Source organism: Scyliorhinus torazame, chromosome 19 (genome assembly GCF_047496885.1).
Source record: "Scyliorhinus torazame isolate Kashiwa2021f chromosome 19, sScyTor2.1, whole genome shotgun sequence".
Classification (NCBI taxonomy): Eukaryota; Metazoa; Chordata; class Chondrichthyes; order Carcharhiniformes; family Scyliorhinidae; genus Scyliorhinus; species Scyliorhinus torazame.
The window spans coordinates 125431773-125447090 of NC_092725.1; the positions used below are offsets into that span (position 1 = coordinate 125431773).

Here is a 15318-nt window from a genome sequence, read left to right on the forward strand (position 1 = left end):
TAATCAAAAACTGTACTGGACTAGCCACATTAATACTGTGGCTACCAGAGTAGGCTAAAGGCTAGGAATGGAACGGTGAGTAACTCACCTCCTGACCATCCCCCCCCCCCAAAGCATTCTTCACTTCTTTGGGCGGGATTCACATTCCCTTGAGCGGGATTCTCATTCCCCCTTCCCCGCCGACAGTGGGATTTTTCGTCTCAGCAGCCCACGCCATCGGGAAATCCGCGGGCATGAGTGTGCTGCCGGCAAAATGGAGGATCCCGCTGACGGAGAATCCAGCCCCTTGTATCTGAGAGTGGATATAATTGAGCAGTCAATTCTCCCAATTTAAAAGGCAGGAATGCAGTTCCTAGCCCTTGACTTTCTCCTCAGTCTACACATCACATCCGGTCACACATTGCAGGATGACTTTCCCCTGAGATGCGGCTGTGCATTCACAGTGAGGGTGCTCATTAACATCAAAAGGCAGCCTTGTGTTGGTTATCCCCCACTGCCTTGACAATAACAATCGATACCCAATACTTGCACTTATGTCATGTATGCAAGCATAGTGCCTTGAATGTCATGACCGTTGTATTGGGAACATAAAGGCCTGTAGGCTTCATGCTGCCTCTGAACAGCAGATGTGGTCATTGATCTTTTGACCCAACATCCATTCTGACATGTTTATGGAAGGATCTGATGCCAGTTAAGACCATGTCCACTGTAGCACCTACACATAATGGATTCTTGCCTGAATGTGGCCCATTACTAAATGAGCCAAGCTCACTCCATCGGGAACATTCTTTCTGAATCTATCCTGTCTACTCTAGTTTATATTTTATAAGTTTATATGAGATCCCCTCTCACTCTTCTAAACTCCAATGGATATAATCCTAACCAACTTAGTCTCTCCTAATATGACAGTCCCGCCATCCCAGGAATCAGCCTGGTAAATCTTCGCTGCTCTTCCTCCATAACAGGAACATCCTTCCTCAGATAAGGACACAGAAACTGCACACAATACTCCAGGTGTGGCCTCACCAATGCCCTATACAATTGCAGCAAAATATCTCTATTCCTATACTCAAATGCTTTGAAGGCCAACATACCAGTTGTCTTCTGTACTGCCTGCTGTACCTGTGCGCTTACTTTCAGCGACTGATGCACAAGGGCGTCAAGGTCTTGCTGTGTATCGACCTCTCTCAATTTACACCCATTCAAATAATAATCTGCCTCCGATTTTGTTGCCGAAGTGGATAATCTTACATTTATCCACATTATACAACATCTGCCAATCAAATGCCACTCACTCAGCCTGTCCAAATCCTGCTGAAGCATCTCTGCATCCGCCTCACAGTTCACCCTCCCACCCAACTTGGTATCATCTGCAAATTTGAAGATAGCACATTTGGTTCCCTGGTCCATCAGCCCTTCGAGCCTGCTCCTCCAATCATTATGATCATGACTGATCATGGAGTTCAATAGCCCCCCCTATCCCTTGATCGCTTTAACCCCAAGAGCTATATCTAATTTGAATATGCCTCGACAGTGTGGCCTCAGCCCCAGGACAATCTGACTCTTCCTTGAACAATCTTATAACTCTTGCCCCAGGAAGGTCTTTACTACCCTGTCCCTTGGCCACCCCATAGTCCTGGCTCTGCCTCCCCCACTGGTATTGCCTGCAGTGTCCAGCTTTGTGCAGATTGTGACACCGACACCCGATATCGCTCAGCAACACTTTTAAAGGTAGGTGAAAGCAGAATCGACATACCTCAAACTCATCGATGAAATGAAGGCCACTAGTTGTGAGCTGCTTATACACAGTCAGGAGATAAAGTATTCTAATTAACTGCTGACGGGGCACATAATTCAGACCGGGGGGGGGGGGGGGGGGGGAATGTCATTTTGGTGAGTTGGCCTTTTAATGAGCATTCCTGAGATGGAAATAAATGCAAATCTGGTTCCCAACATAGATCAGTGGGAAATCCGACCCGCCTTAAACCAGACACCAGAGTTGGGAGAACAAAACACCAAACTAAATTCCTGCTGGCAGGAAACTGACTTTTTCCATCACACCAATTTAGTGTCCCAGTCGGCCACCGTTGGGAGAAGCAGAAAATTCTGCCTAAATGTTGCTTTCTTATGTGGACTTCATAGATTAATACTTATCCTGTTTTCTTTTGTCTTTCTTTAATATGTAGGTAATGATTTACTTGATTGACAAAGTACTCCCTGAGAGTTATTTTGCCAATAATCTACGTGCATTATCAGTGGATATGGCTGTCTTTCGAGATCTCCTGCGGATAAAACTACCTGAGCTCGCTCGGTACCTTGATAACCTCCAAAAGGGTGCCAACAAAGAAAGTGCAGGTACATTTCTTTTCAGTTTCATCAGAAATCATTTTTCATTTCTGGCCAAGTTTTCTCTCTCCACTGTGCTTTATTCTTCTTCAGAGAAAGGACTTTATGCTGAGAAAGGAAAGTCGTGCATGGAATGTGTTGATTGATATATGTAGAAAAAATTAGGTCCGCTAACAGTCGAACGCTGCCACCTTCCGCAGACTCTGTTGCTACTTAAGCCATGGTCCCATCTGTAGTGGGTAATGTGGTAAACCACTGTTGCACCTCGATTAGGTGATGTACGGTAGGACCTGTGCTACAGGTACGTTGGTAGTCCCTGCCTGCTGGCAATGCCCAGTAGGCGGAGTTTAAATATGTGTGTCCTCCATGCTGCAGCCATTTTGCCAGCTGCTGTGGGAGGCCACAAATCGTAGAGCAATAAAGCCTCAGTTGTATCCAACTCAAGTCTTTGTGCAATTGATCGTGCATCAATTTATTGCTCTAAGATTTTCAAAAGGTGGACCGCCATATCAAACCGGATCGCCTGCAGCTGGATCCGCATTCAAGCGACACCAAAAAGGACTTTCAGCACTGTCTAGCTTGTTTCGAGGCATACATCAACTCAGCGCCCAGGCCTGTCTCGGAGGCTCAGAAGATACAGATCCTGGACTCAAGGTTGAGCTCCAGCGTCTTTCCGCTAATCAAGGACGCGCCGAACTACGCCAAAACCATGCTTCTTAAAGAGAATTATTCTCAGAAGACGAACACGCTCTTCGCCAGGCACATACTCGCCACTCGCTCTCAACTCCCTGGTGAGTCCATAGAAGACTTCTGGCGGGCTCTAATCCCACTTGTCCGGGACTGTGACTGTCAGGCCGTTACGGCCACTGAACATCCAAACCTCATTATGCGGGACGCGTTTGTTACGGGGATTGGGTCGGACCTCATATGCCAGTGACTGTTAGAAGGGGCCACGCTCGACCTAGCAGAGACAAACAAACAAGCGTTCTCTATGACGGTCGCCTCGCGCAACGTTCATGCCTACACCCCCAGCTTCGCAGCCCACCCCTCCTACGCATCGTGGACCCCACAGACGGTCGCCCAACGGGGGCCTTACCCAGCCAATACGCCTGCGCCACGCGCCAGCCAGTGAAACCCGGGGGGGGGGGGTCCCCGATGTTGCTTTTGCGGCCAGCAGAAACACCCCCGCCAACGCTGCCCGGCTCTTTGTAAGGCTTGCGGCAAGAAGGGGCACTTCACCGCGGTGTGCCAGGCCCGCGCAGTCGCCGCTATCACCCTCCTCGTTTACGGACAATGGGCGCCGCCATCTTCACCTCCCCAGACCAAGCGCGGCCAGTGGGCGCCGCCATCTTCACCTCCCCAGACCAAGCGCGGCCAGTGGGCGCCGCCATCTTCCCCTCCGAGCAACACGTGCGGCCCATGGGCGCCGCCACCTTGTTCAACCCCCGCCACATGCGGCCCATGGGCACCATCATTTTGTCCTCCTCAAGATCTTCAGGCGCCGCCATCTTGTCTCCCCCACAGCACATGGGCTGCACATGGCCAGCGTTCCAGGACCTGTGCTCCCCGGGCTCCCCATCATCCGACACCAGCGACTACCGACCATGACTCGCCTCAGTGACCATCGACCAGTCTCGTCCACACAACCTGGCCACCGCATCGACCAGCGTTAAAATCAACAGACACGTGACCTCTTGCCTGCTGGACTCCGGGACACTGAAAGCTTCATCCACCCGGATACGGTAAGGCGCTGCTCCCGCGCGGTACACCCCGCCAACCAAAGAATCTCCCTGGCCTCCGGACCCCATTCCGTGGCAATCTGGGGGTACTGTACGGTCACACTCACGGTCCAGGGTGTAGAATTCAGCGGCTTCGCCTCTACGTCCTCCCTAACCTCTGCGCTGCCCTACTACTCGGCCTGGACTTCCAGTGCAACCTCCAGAGCCTAACCCTGAAATTCGGCCAGCCCCTACCACCCCGCACTGTTTGCGGCCTCGCGACCCTAAAGGTCGATCCGCCTTCCCTCTTCGCAAATCTAACCTCGGATTGCAAACCCGTCGCCACCAGGAGCAGACGGTACAGCACCCAGGACAGGACCTTCATCAGGTCCGAGGTCCAGCGGCTGCTTCGGGAAGGCATCATCGAGGTCAGCAACAGCCCCTGGAGAGCCCAAATGGTAGTAGTTAAAACTGGGGAGAAACACAGAATGGTCGTGGACTACAGCCAGACCATCAATCGGTACACGCAGCTCGATACGTACCCCCTCCCACGCATATCTGATATAGTCAATTAGATTGCACAGTACCGGGTCTTCTCAACGGTAGGCCTCAAATTCGCCTACCACCAACTCCCCAATCGTAAATCGGATCGTCCATACACTGCCTTCGAGGCAGATGGCCGCCTCTATCACTTCCTCACGGTTCCCTTCGGCATCACCAACGGGGTCTCGGTCTTCCAAAGGGAGATGAACCGAATGGTCGACCGGTACGGTTTGCGGGCCACCTTTCCGTACCTAGACAACGTCACCATCTGCGGCCATGATCAGCAGGACCACGATGCCAAACTTGCCAAATTTCTCCGCACCGAGAAAGTGCGTGTTTAGCACGACCCGCTTAGCCATACTTGGCTATGTGGTCCAGAACGGAGTTCTGGGGCCCCATCCCGACCGCATGCGCCCCCTCATGGAGCTCCCCCTCCTCCACTGCCCCAAGGCCCTCAAACGCTGCCTGGTGTTCTTTACGTACTTCGCTCAGTGTGTCCCAAACTATGCGGACAAGGCCCGCCCACTCATACAGTCAACCCATTTTCCCCTGACGGCCGAGGCACAACAGGCCTTCGCCCGTATCAGAGCCGATATCGCCAAGGCCGGGATGCACGCAGTAGAAGGGACACTGCCCTTTCAAGTAGAGAGCGACGCATCAGACGTCGCCCTAGCCGCCACCCTCAATCAGGCAGGCAGACCCGTGGCATTCTGTTCCCACATCCTTCACGCCTCAGAAATTCGGCACTCATCCGTCGAAAAAGAGGCCCTAGATATCGTTGAAGCTGTGCGGCATTGGAGGCATTACCTGGCCGGCAGGAGATTCACTCTCCTCACTGACCAAACGTCGGTAGCCTTCATGTTCAATAACACACAGCAGGGCACGATCAAGAATGATAAGATCGTGAGGTGGAGGATCGAGCCCTCCACCTACAATTACGAGATGTTGTATCGCCCCGGCAAGCTCAACGAGCCTCCAGACGCCCTCTCCCAAGGTACTTGTGCCAGCGCACAAGTAGACCGACTCCGGACCCTGCACGACAGCCTTTGTCACCCGGGAGTCACACGGTTGTACCATTTCATAAAGGCCGCAATCTGCCCTACTCCATCGAGGAAGTATGGACAATCACCAGGGACTGCCAGGTCTGTGCGGAGTGCAAGCCGCACTTCTACCGGCCGGACCGTGCGTGCCTGGTGAAGGCCTCCCGCCCTTTCGAGCGCCTCAGTGTGGATTTCAAAGGGCCCCTCACCTCTACCAACCGTAACACGTATTTTCTCAGTGTGTTCAATGAGTACTCCAGATTCCCCTTCGCCATCCCATGCCCCAATATGACGTCTGCTACCGTCATCAAAGCCCTCAACACAATCTTCGCTCTGTTCGGTTTCCCCGCCGACATCCACAGTGACAGGGGATCCTCCTTCATGAGTGATGAGCTGCGTCAGTTCCTGCTCAGCAGGGGTATCACCTCCAGCAGAACGACCAGCTACAACCCCCGGGGAAACGGACAGGTAGAGAGGGAGAACGGGACGGTGTGGAGGGCCGTCCAACTGGCCCTAAGGTCCAGGAACCTCCCGGCCTCCCGCTGGCAGGAGGTCCTCACTGATGCACTACACTCCATTCGGTCACTACTGTGCACCGTCACTAACAACACACTCCATGAACGTCTTTTTGCCTTCCCCAGATAGTCCACATCCCGACTTGGCTCGCAGCTCCAGGACCCGTCTTACTCCGTCGGCATGTCCGACTCCACAAAGCGGACCCATTGTTGGAAAGGGTGCAATTGCGCCATGCAAACCCCCAGTATACCTACATGGCGTACCCCGACAGCCGCCAGAATACTGTCTCCCTCAGAGCCCTGGCACCAGCAGGTTCCACACACACACAGCCCCCCCCCCCCAGCCCGGCAACACCCTCCCCTCCCCAGGCGCTCCCAGCAGCAACCACCCCTGGGACCATCCGTCCTCCCCCTGCCCAGGACCGAGGATGAAGAGGATTTTGGCATGCTCCCGGAGGCACCTGACATCAGACCAGCATCTACATCGCCGCCACCAGAACGTCGCTCCCAGCGGCACATCAAGGCCCCGGACCGGTTAAACCTCTAACTGGTCCACTGGACTTCAAAAGATATTTTTTTCTCTCTGTCAAATATTGTAAATGTAAATGTAAAAAAGAAAACCATTTGTTGTATATAGTTCTCCACCACCCCCGCCGGACTCAATTTTAACAGGGGGTGAATGTGGTAAACCACTGTTGTGCCTCTATTAGGTGATGGACGGTAGGGCCTGTACTACAGGTACGTTGGTAGTCCCTGCCTGCTGACTACGCCCAGTAGGCAGAGTATAAATATGTGTGTCCTCCATGCTGCAGCCATTTTGCCAGCTGCTGTGGGAGGCCACACATCTTAGAGCAATAAAGCCTCAGTTGTACCCAACTCAAGTCTTTGTGCAATTGATCGTGCATCAGGTAACAAACAAATTGCAGACAATTGGCTTTTTAACGAGCCTATTAGCTTGATCATTGTCCTTTTTCAAAAGGACAGGTGAGCTTCATATTTTAGCACTGGGGGCCACCTTCTCTATCATCAGAGACCGGAGGACGTCAGGGGTCGGAGGGACATGGTTGGTGGGCGGGGGGGGGGGGGGGGGGGGGTGGGCAGCCTATCGTTTTTAACCATAAAACCCCGCCCTGGATGGACTTTGAGTGTTACTAAGCTGACAAAAGGGGCAATCTGAAGCACTTTCTGATCAAGGGGAGTCTTTTCCGCGATATTCAGCTTTTTAGCTCAATGACTGTCACTATAAGGAGGGGCCAAAACTCCAAACAAAAAATATTTAGATGAATTCGAATTTTTGAATAAAATTATTTCAATTGATACCTGTCATGTGATTTTTTAAAAAGATAATTTTAAATTCCTGAAGTTATTTAAAATTTTTTAAATAAATGCAATGTTTTCATTACCAGATTAAATATTTCTGGACTGTCAAGAAAAGTGTACACCATATTTTGATCTCTTAAATTTAATAAAAGTTTCCAAGTAATAATATCTTGGTATATGGAAAGATACTTTCATTACTTGATTTGAGAACATGACGTTTTGCCTTAACTGTGATAATATGTATATTTAATCTGTTCGTACTGTGGTTCTTTCTTTGACAGGCAGCTATGAGCCGCCCCTGACCAATGTGTTCACCATGCAGTGGTTCCTAACTTTATTTGCTACCTGCCTTCCTAATCACACTGTGCTACGCATCTGGGACTCTGTGTTCTTTGAAGGATCTGAGGTGATCCTACGAGTAGCCCTGGTGATCTGGGCAAAACTTGGAGAGTAAGTTACAAACTGCAAGCAATTCTGTGATTTACCTTTGTTTAGCCTGGGCAAAGTGTAAGAAAGAGGTACTAAATTTAAGATTTGTGTGAAAACCATTTTCTCGTGTCGACCTCTCTCCTTCCCCATTTTCCCTTGGAAATGCCCAATCCCCCCTCTTCTACCTTCCCCCACATAGAAACATCTATTTTCCCTCCTGCTAGCTCTCTCCCCGCCTCCCAGAGAAACATCTATTTTCCTCTCAGTCCACTCAATTCTGCATTTTATCTCCCGTTTGGTCATTTTTGATTTGACTAAACAAAACTAAACGGGCAGAGACGAACGACAGTGTAGTCGTAATGTCGCTAGACCAGTAATCCAGAGGCGGCCCAAGCTAGTGCTCTCAGGGCATGGGTTTGAATCACATTGCAGCAGCTGGTGAAATTTAAATTTCAGTTTATAAATCTGGAACTAAAAAGCTAGTCTCAGTAATAGTGACCATGAAAGTGTTTTTTTAAGAAGTATATTTATTCAACAAATTTTCAACAATTTTACCATACAAAACTTCCCCACAAAAAAACGCAGCCCACCCAAACCCCCTCCTCCCTCAACAGTCAACAGTAACCAACTCCTGAAAATACATGATGAACAAACCCCAACAATTGGAAAACCCATCACTCGCCCCCCTCAGAGCAAACTTCACCACTTCCAGGGTCAGAAACTCCAGCAGATCCTCTGCCACACCAAGGCACAGGTTGGAGAAGCTGACCTCTTAACCCAACAAGACCCACCTACGAGCAATCAGCAAGGCAAAGGCTAAAACCTCTGCCCCACATCCACCTGCAGCTCCGGCTGGCCTGACACCCTGAATATGGCTGCGAGAGGACTAGATTCCACGTATAACCCCCAAAATGGTGCTGGACACCTTCCTCCAAAACCGTTCCAGCTTTGGGTAGGCCCAAAACATATGCACATCGTTCGCAGGGCCCCTCCCGCATTGTTCACAGACATCCTCCACTCCTTCAAACAGCTGGCTCACCCTAGGTGATATCGATTCACTGAACATAAAAAAGCAAACAATTAAAAAAATTAACATGCCAGGCAATGACTGCCCCCAACAAGAGAGGATCTGACTATTGCCCCTTGACATTCAAATGGTACTACCATCACTGAATCCACATTTAACATCCCGGGGATTACCATTGAACAGAAACTGAATTGGATCAGTCATATAAATACTATCGGCTACAAGAGCAGGTCAGAGGCTGGGAATTATTCGGAATTTAAAAAAATGCTGTACCAGAAAATAAGGCGTGGCTGAGAAAATGTAAACCAACACGGAATAAAAGACAAATGTAAATTCTATTGACCTACTTTAATCTGACTTGAAACAGCAATAGAAAGGTCACTGTGACCTTCCAACCTCTGAGAATAAAAAAACACTTCGCTATCTGAGCAATCAGTTGTGCAGTAGTAGCAAAAGACTGTGGATGTTGGAAATCTGAAATAAAAACAAAAAAAAAAAATTGCTCGAAGTAATAATAATAATCTTTATTGTCACAAGTAAGCTTACATTAACATGCAATGAAGTTACTGTGAAAAGCCCCTAGTGGCCACATTCCGGCACCTGTTTGGGTACACAGAGGGAGAATTCAGAATGTCCAAATTACCTAACAAGCATGTGTTTCGAGACTTGTGGGAGAAAACCGGAGCACCTGGAGGAAACCCACGCAGACACGGGGAGAACGTGCAGACTCCCCACAGACAGTGACCCAAGCTGGGAATCGAACCTGGGATCTCACACTGTGAAACAACAGTGTTAACCACTGTGCTACCAGTTCAGGCTGCCTCTGGCGCCCGAAAACCTGTCCACCATCTACAAGGCACAAGTCAGGAGTGTGAAGGAATTCTTTCCACTTGCCTGATGAGCACAGCTCCAACAACACTCATGAAACACAACACCACCCAGGACAAAGAAGCCTGCTTGACTGGCACCCCATCCACCACTTTCAACATCCACACCTCCCACCACTGACGAACAGTGGCAGCAGTGTGTACCATCTGCAAGATGCACTGCGGCAACTGACCAAGGCTCCTTCGACAGCATCTTCCAAAACCTACGACCTCAACCACCTAGAAGAACAAGGGCAGCTGACGCAAGGGGCCACCTCCACCTGGTAGTCCCCCTGCAAGCCACTCACCATCCTGACTTGGAACTATATTGCCATTCCTTCACTATCGGCTGGGTCAAAATTGTGGACCTCCTTCGCTAACAGCACTGTGGGTGTACCTACAACTGTGGACTGGAGCAGTTCAAGAAGGCACCACCACCTTCTCAATTGCAGTGAGGGAAGTTTTACCTCACCAGTGACCCCTACATCCCGTGAAAGAATGCTGTACGAAATAAGACATGGCTGAGAAAATATAAACCAACATGGAATAGATGACAACTCTATTGACCTACTTTAATCTGACTTGAAACAGCAATAGAAAGATCACTGTGACTTTGCAACCTCTCAGGAAACAAAAACACTCCACTAACTCAGCAATCAACTTGTGCAGCGAATGTGGATGGTGGAAATCTGAATTAAAAACAAAAATTGCTGGAAATGCTCAGCAGTTCAGACAGCCTCTGTGGAAATCGATTTGTCTTGGGGGTTTTTGGGGATTGTATATGGCAAAGTCTTTGTAAAAAATGAAGCCAGTGACAGCATTAGAGAAAAATCCGTTCCACCCTTTGTTTTTGGTGTGAGGGCTTACTAAAGTAGCAGCTGTTAAATTTCCAGAGCTTGGGCTGAAGAGAAAATAATCACAAGGAAATGCTCATTTCCCTTGAACCTCTGGAAACATATTTTGCTAGACTTACTGACTTTTGTTTGTTTAAGATGGATCAAAGTAAAGCCATAATAAAAACATTTTTTTGGGAAATCTCTGTTAACAGTCAAATATTTTGGCTAAAGATCTCATGCAATTATAGGAAATATAATTTCTTTGTAGAGTAAGTGTATCTATAACATCCAATAAATTAAACCTATACTGTTTTTCAGCCTCAGAAAAAAAGGCATTACACTACATTGGTAATTTGAGTCTTTTTGCCAGATTGTTGACAAATTGTTATCATACAGATTCAATGGGTGGGATTCTCCGACCCCCTGCCGGGTCGGAGAATCCCCGGGGGGGGGGGGGGGGGGGGGGGCGACGTGAATCCTGCTCCGACGTTGGCTGCCGTATTCTCCGGCGGAGGTTTTCGGGCAGGGGCGGGGTTTACGCCGCGCCGGTGGGGGGCCGCTGCCAACGGCAATTCTCCGGGCCCTGATAGGCCGAGCGGCTGACAGTTTCTGGCCAGTACCGCCGGCGTGAAATGGACATGGTCCATCACGGCGGGACCTGGCTTGTAGGCCGGCTAGGTGAGTCCTCACTGGGGCGCAGGGGGTTCCAGCCCCGGGGGGGGGGGGGGGCACAGTGGCCCACAGTGGCCTGGCCGCGATCGAGCCTGTGCCGTGGGGGCACTCCTTCCTTCTGCGCTGGCCTCTGTAGAGCTCCGCCATGGCCGGCGTGGAGAAGAACCCCCCTGCGCATGTGCAAGAAACACGGCGGCCGTTCTGCGCATGCGCCAACTCGCCGGCCCTTCACTGCCGGTTGGTGTGGCGCCAACCCCTCCGCCGCCGGCCTAGCCCCCAGAGGCACGGAGGATTCTGCAACTTCCAGTTGGCCCGACGCCGGAGCGGTTCGCGCCGTTCTTGGCACCGGCCTTGCCTGCCAATTGCGGGAGAATCCCGCCCAATATTTCTGATGAGAATATTGTACAGGGAAGGTGCAGTGCAGTTGCTCATCATTCTAGCTAAGTGAAGCTTGGAGAATATAAAAGTACAAATTGCAAGAAGTTTTTCACTTTTTTCCCCTCCTATTACTCTGATAACTGCATTTCCTTATCAAGGTTCCATTTACAAAAATTATCATTGAGCTTTAGTGATTGCTATTTGAAACACACAAATGCTGTGCATACTTGTCAAAATGCCAGGAACGCTTTGCCCACTGGCCAATCCACTTAATTTGCACATCTTTGGATTGTGGGAGGAAATGGAGCACCCGGGGGAAATTCACGCAGACACGGGGAGAATGTGCAAACTTCACACACACAGTTACCCGAGGTTGGAATCGAACCCTGGTTCCTGGCGCTGTGAGGCAGCAATGCTAACCACTGTGCCACCATGCCACCCTAAGTTAACTTTCTGATCAATGGTAAACCCCAGGATATTGAAGGTGTTGGATTTAGAGGTGGTAATGCCATTGCTTGTTAAGGGGAGATGGTTGGATTCCCTCTCATTGTAGATGGTCATTACCTGGCACTTAAGTGGTGTGAATGTAACTTGTCATTTATCAGTCTAAGTCTGAATATTGTCCAGATTTTCCTGCTTCCAGTCATGGACAGGCTTGGAGGAGTCAGGAGGTGTGGCACTCGGTGCAATATTCGGGGCCTCTCAGCTGCTCTTGTAGCCACAGTATTTATAAGTTCATTAGATATAGGAGCAGAATTAGGCCATTTGCCCCATCGAGTCTGCTCCGCCGTTCGACCATAGCTGATCCCATCCTGGCCTTAACTGCACCGTCCTGCCCGTTCTCCAGATCCGTTGTCAGGCGCGTTATCCAGTGCGCCACCGGCCCATAGCGTCCTGCCCGTTCTCAATAACCCTTCAACGCATTACCAAATAAAAATTTGTCTAACTCCTTAAATTTACTCATTGTCCCAGCACTCTGGGGTAGCGAATTCCACAGATTCACAACCCTTTGGGAGTAGATTCTCCTCAACACTGTTTTAAATGTGCTATCTCTTATCTCGTTCTAGAATGCCCCACAAGAGGAAGCATCCTCTCCATGTCTACTTTATCCATACCTTTTATCACCTTGTACACCTCAATTTGATCTCTCCTCATTCATCTAAACTATAGAGAGTATAGGCCTAAACCGTTCAATCTTTCGTCATACAACAGACCCCTCACCTCTGGGATCAATCTAGTGAATCTAATGAACCATTTATATGGCTGGTCCAGTTCAGTTTCTGGTCAATGGTAACCTCCCCGCCCGCCCCCCCCAGGAAGTTGATAGTGGGACATTCAGCGATGGCAATGCCATTGAATGTCAAGAGGAGATGTTTGGATTCTCTGCAACGTGGCGGTTTGAATGTTACTTGTCGCTTATTAGTCCAAGTCTGAATGTTGTCCAGATTTTGTCACTTACAGTCATGGACTGCTGGTGATCAAGAGTAGACTGATGGTGTAGTAAATCATTTCCTGGATTGGAGTTGTCCTGCTTTTTGTGGACATCACATACCTGGGCAATTTTCAAAACTGTTGGATAGACCAATGTTGCAGCAGTACTGGAACATCTTGGCTAAGTGTGCGATTAGTTCTCAAGCACAAGTCTTCAGTACTACAGTCAGGATGTTGTTAGGACTTTTGGTCTTTGCTGCACCTTCAACCTTCTCTTAATATCACCTGAAGTGAATTGAATTGGTTGAAGATTAGCATCTGCGATTCTGGGGGACTTCCCAATGAATCATCCATTCAGCACCTCTGGATGATGATTGCAAATCATAGAATTTACAGTACAGAAGGAGGCCATTCAGCCCATCGAGTCTGCACCGGCTCTTGGAAAGAGCACCCTACCCAGGCCCACATCTCCACCCTATCCCCATAACCCAGTAACCCCACCCAACACTAAGGGCAATTTTTGGACACTAAGGACAATTTAGCCAATCCACCTAACCTGCACATCTTTGGACTGTGGGAGGAAACCGGAGCACCCGGAGGAAACCCACGCACACACGGGGAGAACGTGGCAGACAGTGCACAGACAGTGACCCAAGCCTGGAATCGTACCTGGGACCCTGGAGCTGTGAAGCAATTGTGCTATCCGCTATGCTACCGTGCTTCAGCCTTGTCTTTTACACTGTTGTGTGCTGGGCTCCTCCATCATTGAGCATGGGGATGGATGTCAGGAGCCAGGACTGCAGAGACCTGATTGTGGGCTTAGCTCTTCTAAGGTCTGATGCTTCTGCTGTTTAGCGTGCTTCTAGTCCTGTGCCTTATCTTCACCAGGTTGGCACCTCATTTTTAGGTATGTCTGATGGTGTTGCTGGTGTACTCTGCTACACTTCTCACGGAACCAGGTCTGATCGCCTAGTTTGGTTGTACCGGGAGAGTGAGGGCTGTGCTAAACTTGGAGTTGACAGATCATGATTGAATACAATTATGCTGCCTGAGATGCCCCACGGTGTATCATGGATGGCCAGTTTTGAAATGCTAGATCTGTCCTTAGTCTATTTTATTTTGTTCCTGGTAGTTGCACACAACAGAGAGTTTCCCCAGTGTAAAGATGGGACATCATCTCCACAAGGTCTGTGGGGTTGGTCAACATTATTGTCAAGGACAGATTCAGTGGTCAAGTAGGTTTTCCCCCTTTTGTCAGTTCTCTCACCAGCTGCTGCAGGCCCAGTCTGACGGATGTGCCCTTCAGGACTTGGCCAGCTTAGTCAGTGGTGGTTCTATTGAGCCATTCTTAGAGATGGGTAGTGGAGTGCATTTTGTGCCCTTCCTATCCGCAGTGCTTCTCCCCAGTGGTGTTCAACGTCGATTAGTACTGACTGACCAGCTGAGGGAAATTGTTAAGTGCTAATCAAAGTACTAATTCTCTTCGATGACAGTCAGATATTGTGACAGTCACTCTATTTTTGAAAACAAACTCTTTTTTGCCAGCTCTTTGTAAATGCTGCCCAATTAATCCTACTCTCCAGTTTATCATAGATTATCATAGAATTTGCAGTGCAGAAGGAGGCCATTCGGCCCATCGAGTCTGCACCGGCTCTTGGAAAGAGCACCCTACCGAAGGTCAACACCTCCACCCTATCCCCATAACCCAGTAACCCCACCCAATACTGAGGACAATTTTGGACACTAAGGGCAATTTATCATGGCCAATCCACCTAACCACATCTTTGGACTGTGGGAGGAAACCGGAGCACCCGGAAGAAACCCACTCACACACGGGGAGAATGTGCAGACTCCACACAGATAGTGACCCAAGCCGGAATTGAACCTGGGTCCCTGGAGCTGTGAAGCAATTGTGCTATCCACAATGCTACCTGCTGCCCAGTTCTTCCCCCATAGCCCTGAAAATCTGCTCTGACTACACCTAGCCAATTGGGACAGTAGAGATCTGTTATAATTTACAAAAAAAAAAGGTTATGTCTCTTTTCGATGATTTCAGGCTGGGGTTAAGGTAACTTACTAAATGTGTAGCATTAAAGGATAAATCAAAAAAGGGATGTTCCCACCTCCTTATCATAGTTTTGATGAAGAAATTTATTTGGCTATTGTGATTTGTTTCCACACCATCATCTTTCACAGC

The 15318-nt window shown here is 49.4% G+C and overlaps 1 protein-coding gene across 4 annotated transcripts in view; it reads left to right on the forward strand.

The window, feature by feature from the left end:
• The window catches only part of tbc1d30 (TBC1 domain family, member 30), a 112140-nt gene that overhangs the window by 67287 nt on the left and 29535 nt on the right, over positions 1-15318 (forward strand). For all 4 annotated transcript variants that reach the window (XM_072485170.1, XM_072485169.1, XM_072485172.1 and 1 more), the window contains 2 exons: positions 2187-2355; positions 7764-7932. In XM_072485170.1, the coding sequence (XP_072341271.1) occupies positions 2187-2355; positions 7764-7932 (338 nt within the window). The remainder of the gene's footprint in view (positions 1-2186; positions 2356-7763; positions 7933-15318) is intronic.